The sequence below is a fragment of the Candoia aspera genome, chromosome 8 (genome assembly GCF_035149785.1).
Source record: "Candoia aspera isolate rCanAsp1 chromosome 8, rCanAsp1.hap2, whole genome shotgun sequence".
NCBI lineage: Eukaryota > Metazoa > Chordata > Lepidosauria > Squamata > Boidae > Candoia > Candoia aspera.
Window position 1 is genome coordinate 49,250,439 of NC_086160.1, and position 15,792 is coordinate 49,266,230.

Consider the following 15,792-nt stretch of genomic DNA (forward strand, 5'->3'; position numbering starts at 1 on the left):
GATCAGTGGAAGTCAAATCTCTGGGTCTATATGAGGTAATGTAAATGGAGCATTTATTAATGAATATGAATATGCAACTTTTACATAAGTAGTGAAAAATTCGAACAATTTAGCTGACTTTGATAGCATGCTTACTAAAGGAAAGCAGAAAAAAATTAACAACGTGCAAATTCTGGTAGAAAGGTAGTGGATTGTATGTGATATGTTCTGAGGAACAAACAATGATCAGAACAGATAAAATTGTGGGAATATGATACTTAAGAAATGTGTGTTGTAAAACAAGAGAGATAAAAAATGAACTGGTGTTGAATGAATGCAGCTTTTAAAAAATATTTTATAAGAATTTTTCAATACAATAAAAGTATAAAAAAGTTAAAGAAAAAAAATAATTATGACCACCATGGTGGATATAAGGCTGCCAGTTTCCTGAAATATCCAGTTGAAGCACATTACCACACAGCGATTGAGAAAATATAATATGTTAAGGGAGAAAGTGATATATACATATATAATTACACATACAAACATCATATGTATGCTATGTACTTGTCCTTCTAAATAGATCTTTTGGACACTTATTTCTGGTGGATCTTTTGTTTACAACAGGGTCTTAAGGTAATTTTACTACCCTACCATTACAATCTTGTTAATGGAATGTTATTTAGAGGTAACCAAAAGCTGTCAATAAAAAGTGTGACCAGTAGATAATTGGGAAAAGGAGCTGGATTGGGGGAAGGTGGTTTAGATTTTATAGAGATGCTGCCATGAAAAATTCCTATAATGACTATTTTTGCTTAGTAGGCTTATCGATGAAAGTCCTTCTTTGAGACGAATGACTATGATGAGAGAAAAGGGAAGACGGCAAGCCATCAGAGGTCCAGCTTTTATGTTTAACGAGAGGGGGACAAGCCTCACAGCTGAGGAAGAGCGTTTTCTGGATGCAGCAGAATATGGGAACATTCCTGTGGTGCGCAAAATGTTGGAAGAGTCAAAAACATTAAATGTGAACTGTGTTGACTATATGGGCCAAAATGCCTTGCAGCTCGCTGTAGGGAATGAACATCTGGAAGTGACAGAACTTTTGTTAAAGAAGGAGAACCTGGCACGGATTGGAGATGCACTGTTGCTTGCAATCAGCAAAGGATATATCCGGATTGTGGAAGCAATCTTGAATCATCCTGGGTTTGCAGCTAGCAAACGGCTGACTCTGAGCCCCTGCGAGCAGGAACTCCAAGATGATGACTTCTATTCTTATGACGAAGATGGCACCCGCTTCTCCCCAGACATCACACCCATCATTTTAGCTGCTCACTGTCAGAAGTATGAGGTGGTTCACATGCTGCTAATGAAAGGGGCGAGGATAGAGAGGCCCCATGATTATTTCTGTAAGTGCAATGATTGCACTGAGAAACAGAAGATTGATTCTTTTAGTCATTCTAGATCAAGGATAAATGCATACAAAGGGTTGGCCAGTCCAGCCTATCTGTCCCTATCTAGTGAAGATCCAGTCCTCACTGCTCTAGAACTTAGCAATGAGCTTGCCAAACTGGCTAATATTGAAAAAGAATTCAAGGTAAGCCCGATTTTTCCATACCCTCTCTTTTCTTGCTTTAGAGTGTTCTGGTTTAACGTTATTTTTCTGCATTTTATCTCAAAGGCCCTTACCCTCTTTTGGATCAATGGGTGCATTTGGAATTTTGGAGACACTCATATAAAATGACAGCTATGCTGGCCTTAGCGAGTCAAACACCTCTCCATTTATTAAAAGTCAAACTGGCATGATTGCTTCCTACTGAACAATGGACTGAAGCCCACAATCATTTTCCTTTTCTAAGAATGTCCTTGGGGTACGTGCAGGGAACAGAAGCATTGTTGTTAATCTGGATGGGTGGGTTTGGTATTTTGCTTTATAGCATGCTAGTTTCAGTTATCTTTTTAAAAAGGTAAAATCAAGAAGGGCACAGATGCAGGTGCCATCCATCCATCCAATTCTGCTGCAGGTGCCATCCATCCAAGACTCAAGCCTTATCTAATCCTACTAGTGTTGCTGTTGTGATGTAAGGATCCTTTAAAAAAACAGCTTTGCTTTAAATGAAAATATTTTGGCATTCAGCATAGTAAATACAAAATATAATCATGAAAAATAAAACATCTAGGAAACAGAACTTTGTGGAAAATAATGGTTTTAATAATTATTTTATTTTTTTATCATATTTTTTCACTGCCCATCTCAACAAATGACTCTGGTTGGTTAATTAGCCTCAACTGAAATAATCTGAGCCCTCTGAAAACCAAACTTTAGGTCTTAAATGACTAACGATTGAAGTGTTGGACTTGGGCACCTAAGAGTCCAAGGTTCGGTCTACCCACAGACATAAAATCCCCTGGGTGACTTTAGGCCAGTAACTCACACTCAGCCCAACCTACTTTTCAAGGTGGTGCTTGTAGGGAAAATTAAGAAGAAGTGCTATGTATTGCCTTGAGCTGTATGATACAAATCCAACATGTAAGAAAACTCATTATGTCCGTTCACAGCATTTGAACGTTATGGTTTATAGTGTACGAATTCTGAATGCCTTTGTCATTTTTTCCATCCAAGAAATACTATAGTCACTGATGTGATTGAAATGTAGTAAATTTCCATGAACCAGCTATTAAAATCTGTATGGATGTTCTACTTTTCATTTTTCCCCAAAACAATCTTTGTTTTCTGAAAAAGAAAAAAACTGGGTCAGAAGGGACAGATTGTAAACAAATGAGTTATACAAATGACACTTCTTTCCAACTGTAACAAATGTTTCTATAGGGACTTTCAGGGTCACTGTTGGATTACACTTCTTTAATTAACTTTCCCTTAAATTATTATGAGGAGGCAGAAAACACAGTAATGTGTGAAACTGTTCCAAGCCTAGAGAACTGTGAAGAAAGATACATGTTGGTTTGCATATGAGTATGCATTTGTGGGATGATGCAGGAGCACAAATTGGTGGTCATTGTACATATATATTTGTCTGTCTTAAAACATGGAAATGAATAAATCAGATTCCAGACATAGTATATCACCTTAAATATAACTAAAACCAGCTTTAGAGCAGCTCAGCTTCAGTGACACTTCTTGTGTGGAGTAACTGCTGTGAAAAATAAATCTTCACCTATTTGCAAATCTGTTTTTTGTATGACTGCCATTATATTCAGATTAAATAGTTTGATATTTAATAATTTCACTTTCTAATTTTGTATATGGCTTGTATTACAGTGTCATAGAACAACATGACCTTTGTGCAATGAATGACCTTTCTACAATATGAGTGAAGTTGATTCAGTTTATAGAAGCTTTGCAAATTTTTCTGACTTTGTTCATTAACATGATCCATTATTGTGTGCATTTGATTTGGAACTGTCTTTCCTGTTAGTTAATTTATGTGTCTAGATACTGTACAATCTGACAATTGTTAGAATTACAAAGATAGTTTTGGAAGGAAGACAAGTGCTAAAAACCGGACAGCTAGGAGTGCTTGGAGGGAGGGGGTCAAAAAGGTGAAAATGGCAATTACAACCCCATGTGGCTGAAGCCCTGCCCGTTTTTAGGTGCATCATTTTGCATGTAAAACAGAGACACGGTTATGATTGGATTGTGGCCACAATCTTGATTTTTGGACACCCCTGCGGACACTTCTGCTGACAGTGACTGCACCTAGAACAAAAGTTTTCCGAGATCAGGTGTTCTGGTATTGGGATTCCAAATAAAGCAGTATTTCTTCAGTTGAAGAAATATAAATGTATAATATAATACGTGAAGTTTAGCTTGAACATGGAAATGAGTATTTATTGGAAAAAAATAAAAAGATTTATCTCAATAAATCTTTTTGTAATAGGGCACAGAAACTAAATAAATTCCAGGGTTAATTTAGGACAGAAACTATGTAGCAATTGTGCATTTATTTATTAAAGAAATTTATATGGCCTCCCGATTCTCTCAAGGTGATTCCAGGTGGCTTACAGAAATAAAACCCCAAATACAAAACCCACTACACCCCCGCCCCCCTGGCGACAACAATACATTCAAATGAACTACTTCATGGGCTCCATATCAACCTGGGATTCCCAGGCCCTCTGGCAAAACCAGGTCTTCAGGGCCTTTAGGAAGAGTATTAAAGTGGGGGCCAGTCTTACCTCTGCAGGGATGTTCCACAGGGAAGGAGCCACCACAGAGAAGGCCCTTCTTCTCAGTCCCACTAGATGGATCTCCTTAATGGAGGGGATCCATAATGTACCCTGCCTCCCTGATCTGGTGGGGCAGGTAGCTGTAACTGGGAAAAGGCGGTCCTTCAAATAACCTGGCCCCAAGCCATGTAGGGCTTTAAATGGTGCTTAGGTTGATGTATGAATGCAGTAATTATTTGCCTAAAGCAGCCTTTCTCAACCTTTTGACCCTGGAGAAACCCTTGAAATATTTTTCAGGCCTTGGAGAACCCCAGTACATTCAGCCTCAAATATAGGCCAGAAGTTACAAAATTATATTCATTTCATGTGCAGGCCTGTATATATGCATTAACAGTGTTCTTAACTAAAAATAAAGAATGAAACTTACCTCTTTAATGTGAAGTTGCCTGAATTTGAAATAATTTTTTACATAAATCATGATCTCCCAGGGAACCCCTAGTGCCTCTCACAGAACCCTAGGTTCCACAGAACCCTGGTTGAGAAACTCTGGCCTAAAGAGAGTGATATAGAAATGTCATTATTTTGAAACTTTTGTCATATTTTGAATTTTTTTTAAATGTCATATTTTGAATTTTTAAAATAAATCATGATTTCCCAGGGAACCCCTAGTGACCCCTCCCAGAACCCTAGGGTTCCATAGAACCCTGGTTGAGAAACCCTGGCCTAAAGCGTGTGGTATGGAAATGTCATATTTTGAATCTGAGAAACTTTCAACTGCACATATTTAATGATATTTACAAAGGCTTACTAAGTTTTGATCCTTTGGTGATGCAAAAATCTGCAAGTTGTTCTTACTCTACAAAAATCAAGCATACTAATAGCTGTTAATTAGGGTATTTCTTGTGATTATTAGGTCTTACATTTATAAGAGCTATAGAAAAGAGCTTCAGCACAGGATCGTTACCCTGTCGTAGTGCTGGAGCTTGAGCACCTCAATGATGCCATGAGCTAAACCGTGAAGGGCCACCCAAGACGGGACGGTCATGACAGAGAGGTCAGACTAAATGCGATCCCTGGTGAAGGTAATGGCAACCCACCCTAGTATTCTTGCCGTGAAAACTAAATGGATCAGTACAACCAGAGATATGGCGGTATACCATCGGAAGATGAGACCCCCAGGTCGGAAGATGGTCAAAATGCTACTGGGGAGGAACAGAGGATGAGTTCAACTAGCCCCAGATGTGATGACGCAGCTAGCTCAAAGCCGAAAGGACGGCTAGCGGCCAACGGTACTGGTGGTGAACGGCGAATCCGATGTTCTAAGGATCAACATACCATTGGAACCTGGAATGTAAGATCTATGAGCCAGGGCAAATTGGATGTGGTTATTGGTGAGATATCAAGATTAAAGATAGACATTTTGGGCATCAGTGAACTGAAATAGACTGGAATGGGCCACTTCACATCAAATGACCACCAGATCTACTACTGTGGACAAGAGGACCACAGAAGAAATGGAGTAGCCATCATAATTAATAGCAAAGTGGCTAAAGCAGTGCTCGGATACAATCCAAAAAACGATAGAATGATCTCAATTCAAATTCAGGGCAAGCCATCTAACATCACAGTGATCCAAATATACGCCCCAACCACAGATGCTGAAGAAGCTGAAGTAGAGCAGTTCTGTGAGGATCTGCAGAACCTACTGGACAACACACCTAAAAGAGACGTTATTTTCATCACAGGAGACTGGAATGCTAAGGTGGGCAGTCAAATGACACCTGGAATTACAGGTAAGCATGGCCTGGGAGAACAAAATGAAGCAGGACATAGGCTGATAGAATTTTACCAAGACAACTCACTCTGCATAACAAACACTCTCTTCCAACAACCTAAGAGACGGCTTTATACATGGACTTCACCAGATGGACAACACCGAAATCAGATTGACTACCTCCTTTGCAGCCAAAGGTGGCGGACATCTATACAGTTGGTAAAAACAAGGCCTGGAGCTGACTGTAGTTCCGATCACGAACTTCTTATTGCACAATTTAGGATCAGACTAAAGAGATTAGGGAAGACCCACAGATCAGCTAGATATGAGCTCACTAATATTCCTAAGGAATATGCAGTGGAGGTGAAGAATCGATTTAAGGGACTGGACTTAGTAGATAGGGTCCCGGAAGAACTCTGGACAGAAGTTCGCAACATTGTTCAGAAGGCGGCAACAAAATACATCCCAAAGAAAGAGAAAACCAAGAAGGCAAAATGGCTGTCTGCTGAGACACTAGAAGTAGCCCAAGAAAGGAGGAAAGCAAAAGGCAACAGTGACAGGGGGAGATATGCCCATTTAAATGCAAAATTCCAGAGGTTAGCCAGAAGCGATAAGGAATTATTTTTAAACAAGCAATGCGTAGAAGTGGAAGAAGACAGTAGAATAGGAAGGACAAGAGACCTCTTCCAGAAAATTAGAAACATCGGAGGTAAATTCCAGGCCAAAATGGGTATGATCAAAAACAAAGATGGCAAGGACCTAACAGAAGAAGAAGAGATCAAGAAAAGGTGGCAAGGATATACAGAAGACCTGTATAGGAAGGATAACAATATTGGGGATAGCTTTGACGGTGTGGTCAGTGAGCTAGAGCCAGACATCCTGAAGAGTGAGGTTGAGTGGGCCTTAAGAAGCATTGCTAATAACAAGGCAGCAGGAGACGACGGCATCCCAGCTGAACTGTTCAAAATCTTGCAAGATGATGCCGTCAAGGTAATGCATGCTATATGCCAGCAAATTTGGAAAACACAAGAATGGCCATCAGATTGGAAAAAATCAACTTATATCCCCATACCAAAAAAGGGAAACACTAAAGAATGTTCAAACTATCGAACAGTGGCACTCATCTCACATGCCAGTAAGGTAATGCTCAAGATCCTGCAACGTAGACTTCAGCAGTTCATGGAGCGAGAATTGCCAGATGTACAAGCTGGGTTTAGAAAAGGCAGAGGAACTAGGGACCAAATTGCCAATATCCACTGGATAATGGAAAAAGCCAGGGAGTTTCAGAAAAGCATCTCTTTCTGTTTTATTGACTATTCTAAAGCCTTTGACTGTGTGGGCCATAACAAATTGTGGCAAGTTCTTAGTGGTATGGGGATACCAAGTCATCTTGTCTGCCTCCTGAAGAATCTGTAGAACGACCAAGTAGCAACAGTAAGAACAGACCACGGAACAACGGACTGGTTTAAGATTGGGAAAGGAGTACGGCAGGGCTGTATACTCTCACCCTACCTATTCAACTTGTACGCAGAACACATCATGCGACATGCTGGGCTTGAGGAATCCAAGGCTGGAGTTAAAATCGCTGGAAGAAACATTAACAATCTCAGATATGCAGATGATACCACTTTGATGGCTGAAAGCGAAGAGGAACTGAGGAGCCTTATGATGAAGGTGAAAGAAGAAAGTGCAAAAACTGGCTTGCAGCTAAACCTCCAAAAAACCAAGATTATGGCAACCAGCTTGATTGATAACTGGCAAATAGAGGGAGAAAATGTAGAAGCAGTGAAAGACTCTGTATTTCTAGGTGCGAAGATTACTGCAGATGCTGACTGCAGTCAGGAAATCAGAAGACGCTTAATCCTTGGGAGAAGAGCAATGACATATCTCAATAAAATAGTTAAAGCAGAGACATCACACTGACAACAAAGGTCCGCATAGTTAAAGCAATGGTGTTCTCCGTAGTAACATATGGCTGCGATCGCTGGACCATAAGGAAGGCTGAGAGAAGGAAGATAGATGCTTTGGAACTGTGGTGTTGGAGGAAAATTCTGAGAGTGCCTTGGACTGCAAGAAGATCAAACCAGTCCATCCTCCAGGACATAAAGCCAGACTGCTCCCCTGAGGGAATGATATTAAAGGCAAAACTGAAATACTTTGGCCACATCATGAGAAGACAGGGCACCCTGGAGAAGATGCTGATGCTAGGGAGAGTGGAGGGCAAAAGGAAGAGGGGCCGACCAAGGGCAAGATGGATGGATGATATTCTAGAGGTGACGGACTCGTCCTTGGGGGAGCTGGGCATGTTGACGACCGACAGTAAGCTCTGGCGTGGGCTGGTCCATGAAGTCACGAAGAGTCAGAAGCAACTAAACGAATAAACAACAATAGAAAAGAGCAATTGCTGAGAAAATCCTGATTAAGAAATAGTATCAATTAGGGATGGGGGAGAATTTAATTTGCTTTAGACCCACATATTAATTAACTGTACATTTTAATTGGCTTCCATCATTCCTTTCTCACTGTATATTGTGCTTAGTACAGTACAGTTATTTTTTTAACTACGACTTTAAAGCAACACCAGTTTCATAGACAGTAGATGCTAAACAACACACAAAGTTTGTCTGTTTTAAATCTTGTAATGCCTAGAGCCCTTTGTGTGAGATGGCTATATAAATTATATTAAATAAATAAATAAATAAAATAAGCCTCTTGGCTGAGTTGAAGCCTTTTGCTGGGGAAAAAAAAAACCAGGCATCTCAGTGGTAGAGATTTTTCTTCCTATGTTCTTTTTCTCTTGCTAGGGTGAATATTTCTGTGTGCCATAAAATATATTAAGTCTGATGCAGGTGGCCTTTTGTTGACCTGTGCATATTTTAGTTAGAGCAGATCCAACTCAGCAGCAGGCCTTTTAGGAGCCGCTTTCAAACAATTTTCCAAGTAAAGGAGAAGTGGTTGGTCTCAGTTTCTAGATCCATTGCTATAGGAACATGATAACAACGAAACAGTTAGAAATGAATTGTCACTGTTGATAGCTATTGAACAAATCAACTCTAAATTTCTATAGGCCTTGTAGGTGAGCCCTCTTAGTATATTATTTGCAAAGTAATTTTAAAATGTATTAGCCACTTTACAAAGATCCTTGCTTTATGTAATTGCTCAATTGAGAGTTGATACTAGGCTTTTATTGTGGAACATAGCAAGGTATGTATAGAATCTATGGTAATATATGTTATATATTCTGGCATCTTTATTGTGGCGTAGTCATTCCTGGGCAGTTTAAATCACATGGGTCTGATTTAGCAGCTATGGTGAAAAGAGACCTTTGTACCACTTTAGATATAATGACATGTATGTAAGCACGCAGAGGTGTTAGATCATACTTAATTGCCATTTCAGCTGCTTCAGATCTCCTACATTCTTGTTTACTGCTGTGAACTATTAGTACAACTTTGTCACGTGTGCTGGAGAGCCAGGTTCATCTCAGCTTTTCAACATGTGCAAGAACCATTTCTTACCCATGTCTTTCTATCATCTCAGTGTGTTTGGTACTCAGTTGTGGCCTGGATTGAAGGATACATCCTGTTAGATTCAATGCTAGGGGTGGAAATTTCTCTTTGTTTCAACACTGTGAAAATGTTTTCCTCATTCAGTGAGTGGGTTTACACAATCTTACTAAGCCAAAACAAAGCAATTGTATTACTGTATGTCCTAATGCAATATATAAACACAACTATAGTGGCTTATACACTTATAACTAGGTTATATAGTTTAGCTTGTTGTAAAAATCCAGCCAGTGCAATGTAATAATAAATCATAGTTAAAACAAATGGCAACATAGCATTGAAGTTCCAAGATTGCTGGTTGAAATTTAATAAAAATGGCATGAAAGATTAAGTACAAAGTTGAATGCTGTGCTGCTGTTCTTTTTCTTTCCTTCCCTCCAAAGGAGTCACAGCAATACGTAGGATTACTGTCCCAGTTGCAACCATAACAAAATTCATTCCTAGATCTGGGCTATGCAGATGTCTTTTAAACATAATTTATGCTGTGTTTAGGGCAAGTTCAGGAATGAAATGCTGCAGGGTTCAGAGATGTCGGAAAGAGTCTGGATGTGAATGAAATAAAATAAAAGAGCTAACACTTGTGGCTTCATTTTATTTTTTCAAATTACCAGCATTTTCCTGGAAATAAGTCCAGTTTATTTTGGTAGTATTGACTCTTTAGAAACAATGCATAGAACTGCAGTATTTCTCCACCATTTAAAAGATTGGATTCAGAATGAGAGGTGAAAAATATTAAGAAATGCAAGATTTAATACAGTACTTAAATTAAATTACTAAGATTAAAGTATTTTTAAAAGGTTAAAACTGATTTCAAGACAGCTTTAAAATGAAATCCTGTAATCTAAAAAGGCCTACAAGTAATTTCATGGTTGCAGGTTAAAGGAAAAGCTACAGGCTATATTCTGTTAAAGAATATACATATCATTGAGAACAGGTCTTTGTTCTTTAAATATTTTTAAAGAATATTGCATTGTACAGAGACATTTTAAAGAATCATTTGTTTTGCTGGAAATCATCATTTCAGATAAATTTTTAAAAACTTAAATGCACAAATTGTCTTGGCCCAAGACCTACTAGACCAACCAGGTTTTTATAGCTGTCATAAAGAACAACAGGATTGGAGCTATGTGGATCTCGGGGGGAATGCTATCCAGAGTGCAAGAGTGACAACAGAGAAGACAGGCCTATGGGGTCCTCTGAGATTTTTATTGATGAGACTGGATCATGCCAATCTATTTTATAGGATGGAAAGAAATGATTGTAGAGAAGTGGTCCTATGAATATTCATTGATCTAACCAATGAAAGGCTTTATAACAGAATCAGCACCTTGAATTGCACCTGGAAGCCAATTGGTAACCAATGCCGCTATCAAAGTAAAGGTTTCATATTGGCATACTGTGGTATGCCTATAACTACTTACATTGCTGCGTTCTGGACCAGCTGTATCTTCCAAGTAGCCATGAAGTGGACGTTCTTTATCCAGCACTGCTTTGGGGACCTTCATTTACTTCATTTATCAATTTTATTCCAGTAACTTCATGCAACATTTGTGAAAATGTAAAAAATGATCTATCCTCTCCCTTTTATTCCCACATAAGAAGACAGAGTGGCTGTAAATCATAAAAAGATCTAAAATTTATATTTGGGTAATATCTTTAAGATCAGCCAAAATGAGGAAAAAAGTGCAAACCTTTGAGTTTTACCGAACCCTTCATCAGGCAGGATATTATAGATAGGGAAGAAATGGGGGGGAAAAAATCCAAAAATTAGATCAGACCTGACAGCCATGAGGTCTTTCACTCAGAGGCAATTTCACAGATGACATAGTTTTCCTTAAAGATTCAGTTCCTGCAATTAATCACTTAGATTCTTATAACTTAGGACAAATATGGGTATGTGGAGCTGACCATAGCACTTTAGCCTGAGATGAGTTTGATTCACTGCCAGATTTCTCCTCTTGCCAAATGTATGAGCTAATACTGGGGAATATAACTAATGCCACATAAGAGTACATAAAATGAAACAACTGTTGAGCACAAAGTTGTACTGGACGCTTTGAATTGACTTGGATATAGTCTGACCACATTTTAACATTTTTATCTTTTTTTTACCTTCCATAGATGGGAAGAAGATAAAAGATATGGTTTCCTGGGATAAAGAAAAAAAAGGCAGCTGGGGCATAGCATGTAAAACACAGTTCTTAAATAGACTTGGAATGAACTTTCAACCCTGTTGAACATTGCTTTAACAAAACTAGCCAGGCTTAAGATTATTAACTGCAGACACATCACACAAAGATATACATTGTCAGAGCCATGGCTTTCCCACTTGTAATACAGGGCTGTGAAAACTGGACTATTAGAAAAGCTGAATGAAAACAAAAAGTGTATCTTTCAACCGTGGGGCTGGAGAAAATAGTTGAGAATACCTTGGACCACAAGAAGACTAAATTATTCAATACCACATGAAGTACAACCAGATTGCTCTATGAAAACACTAATAATGAAGCTAAAGCTTAAATATTTTGGGTACATAATGCAATGGAGAAGGCCCCAAAATATAGAAAAGTTGAAGGCATTGAAAAATAGGCCAACAGAAGACAAGGTAGCTAGATTATATTGCTGAGGACACAAGCATAAACTTAGAAAAACTCAAAGAAACAGCAACTGACAAAGTCCTTGCAAAATAATTATTACCCAGTCATGAAGAGTCAGAAGCAACTGAATGACTGAACAAGATTTTTTTTAAACAACAGAATGAAAAAAACTTGTTACTGAGAGCCATGCAGCAAGAAGGACAAAAATGATTGACACTGTAACTGTAGGGTGGGTGAGATAATACTTGTGGGTTTGTGGCCTCAAGGTATTGAAGATTAATGCCAGATCTGTGTAATAAAACCCCATTCATACACAATTTGGATTATCTGGATAGCTCAGGACCAGGTATGGGATGGAGACAGCATTAGTCACCCTCATTGATGATTTCTGTGATGATTGGACCTGGATGAGCGAAATGTGCCTCTTCTGGTTCTCTTAGATCCCTGAATGGCTTTTGATACCATTGACTATATGGATCACCTTATGAATTTGGGAATTGGAGGATCTGTCTTTGCAGTGGTTCTACTTCTTCCTCAGCAGCCAGGTTCAGTCAGTGATAGTAGGGGAAGAGAGATTAGCACAGTGGTCCCTATTTTGCAGAGTTCCACAAACTTCATCCTCTTTCCTCTACTTTTTAAAATCTATATGATAGACTTATGGCTTCTGCTACTGTATCAGGCACTAGCTGTGGCTAGAGGCTTTGCCCAGCTTCAGTTAGTATAGCAGTTTCAGCCTTACCTGGCACGAGAGGACCTTGCTACAATAACTGATGCCCTTATTATCACCAAGTAGACTACTGCAGGGCACTTCCAAATACCATTTGGAAACTGCAATTAGTCCAGAATGCAGGAGCCCATGTGCTGATTGGCACCTGCAGCTCAGAGTATATTACACCTTTGACTAATTAACTATGAAGTCCTTTATGGCTTGGTACCTGGATGCATGTAGAATTGATAATATAGATAAGCCTTTCTCAACCTTTTGACCCTGGAGGAACCCATGAAATGTTTTTCAGCCTCAGGGAACCCCTGCACATTCAGGCTCAAATATAGGCCAGAAGTTACAAATTTATTATATTGGTTTCATGTGTAGGCCTGTATAAGCATTAACAGTATTCTTAAACTGAAAATAAAGAATGAAGCTTATCTCTTTAATGTGAAGTTGCCTGAATTTGAAATAATTTTTTAAATAAATCCTGATCTCCCAGGGAACCCATAGTGACCTCTTGTGGAACCCTAGGGTTCCACGGAACCCTGGTTGAGAAACCCTGGTCTAACCTATTAGAACATCTAATACCCCACTTTCAGGAGGTAAAGGAAGCTGAGGCCAGGAGACACTATTTCTTGATAGCAACTTTTGTTCTACGAAACAGTTTCCTTATGGAAACCAGGCTGGCCCTCCCTGACTGCATTCAGAAAGATGCTGAAAACAGAACTGTGGAGGGCATTCTAATTAGATTGGGCCTTCTCTGTTTTATTTTTATTTTTAGTTGTTTTATTCTTGAGTTATTTTATTATACTATTTAGATGTTGTTCTGATTCTGTTCCTACTGTGGAAGTTTTAAAGTTTTTTTTCCTATCATGGTAACTGCTGAGTCATTTGGTTGCAGCAGGATATAAATGAAATAAATCAGTGAGTTTATGAAAGAGTACTTCTGCAATATGCCAGTATGCTGTTAGCTGCTATTAAGAATCTTCAGCTGGTTATCAAACATAGTGATTCACCTTTTAATGTAAATGCATTACAACAGTCATGTTGAGCTTGTGGTCCTTATCTTGCTTTCTTTAATATTTGGTCTACAATTCTAAACTCCTAAGCCAGAAATCCTTGCATGGTTGGAGCCATGTTTATCTTTCCAAAAAGTCTTCCATTACTATATGTACCATAATCTCGCACATCTACCAAAACAACATTTTGCAATTATTCAAGTTTTGCCACTGATAATTTATTTTACATGTAGACTTTTTTCTTAATTACCTCTCTTGTGTGTGTGCACGCATTTCTGTGCATTGTAAAGTGTCATTTAAATAATGTGACAAAAATGGCAGGCAAGGTATTATATAGAAACATGTAATTTGACTTTTGTGAAAATATGTCCAAGATAGAAAGATAAATAAATATTAAGTTATTTAGGACTGTGCTTTTATGTGAATCAAGGGCTCAGAATATGTAATCTGTAATCTTTACATTTATGTCTTCTAGAATGATTATCGTAAGTTGTCTATGCAATGCAAGGACTTCGTTGTTGGTGTCCTTGATCTCTGTCGGGATTCTGAAGAAGTGGAAGCCATTCTAAATGGAGATTTGGAAGCAGAGCCAGTTGAAATTCAGAGGCACAGAGCTTCGCTGAGTCGTGTCAAACTGGCAATTAAATATGAAGTCAAAAAGGTAAAGAGCTATCTTTCAGACAATGTCTCTGGTGGACTCTGTCATAAACTTGCATGCACTGATAATTCTAAACATTTTAGTGTCAGTTTTAGCTTTGTGCTCTGCTGGAATAACATGCTGCTAAACTGATGCCAAAGTTACATAGGAGTGAAATTGGCCTTTTTAAAATGAAAAGATGGTTGGCACTGTCATACATAATCCAATTAATACTGCTCTGTGTATGCCTGTTTTTGTCTGTTTAGACCTTTAAAGATACAATTAAGAAACAGCCATGTTGTGCTCCCTCTTTCAACAATAAAGAGCAGGATTTGGAAAAAATATATATTTTTTAATAAACAGGAGGATGCTGTATTCTTACTTTGGTTTTGACTCCATTGCCATTTCATTCGGCTGTAAATGTTTGGATGAGATACAGGCAGTGATTTTACTACATATATTTCTATTCAGTGTAAATGCACAGGGCTTAGATCCTGTATGAACAGGGCTTAGATCCTGTGTGATCCTGTGTGAATTTGTCAGGGTAAGACAAATGCAAAATGCAACAGGTAAGATGGGTAAGTGGCTCTTTGCTCTCAGCCTTTCCCTATATCCTTGCATATTCCTCTGAGTCTGGTTTTACACTACTTTTGTTCATTTTGCATGCTTTGTCCTTAGGTTCTCTGATTTCTTCTTCCCTTTCCAAATTTCAGTCCCAAATTACTGGGATTTCCAGATTGATATATTCCTGCTGCCTTAAACTGAAAATGGACAAGACCGAGCTTGCAGCTTTTCATCCTCACCGTTCTCCTTTTTCCTTCCTCCTGTTTCCTTTTCAGGATTGTCAGCTGCTGGCATCACTTGTGCAAGTTTTTAGCAATGAGAAACTTCCTTTAAAATCTTTCACTGATAAAATTACAAGAATCTAACAATTTATTTATTTATTTATTTATTTATTTAATCTATATCTACATCTCCACTTTATTCAGCACACGATGAGAAATGATGAGGACAGCATTCATCACCAATAGTCAATAAAAAACGTATAATAAAGTATAAAAATATAATCTGAAACAACATACGAATACACCCATACATATACATGCACAGAGACATGCATTTGCTTATATTGAGCTGTGATTTTAATTGTCTGTCTGTACTGTGCTTAGATTTAACTACACATCATATAAAAATAATACTGCTACATTCAAAATGACGCTCGCCTTGAAAAATGTCTAATGTCTAATATAGCGAGTAACTGCACAGTGCCACTGTTTGCAGATTGGAATGCTACATCATGCCCCTACAAAAACGCAACCTTATTAT

General features: G+C 38.4%; 1 protein-coding gene across 1 annotated transcript in view; it reads left to right on the forward strand.

The window, feature by feature from the left end:
• TRPC3 (transient receptor potential cation channel subfamily C member 3) overlaps positions 1-15,792 on the forward strand; it is a 69,104-nt gene that overhangs the window by 21,757 nt on the left and 31,555 nt on the right. The window contains exons 2-3 of the mRNA XM_063309722.1: positions 802-1,573; positions 14,305-14,490. Of these exons, the coding sequence (XP_063165792.1) occupies positions 802-1,573; positions 14,305-14,490 (958 nt within the window). The remainder of the gene's footprint in view (positions 1-801; positions 1,574-14,304; positions 14,491-15,792) is intronic.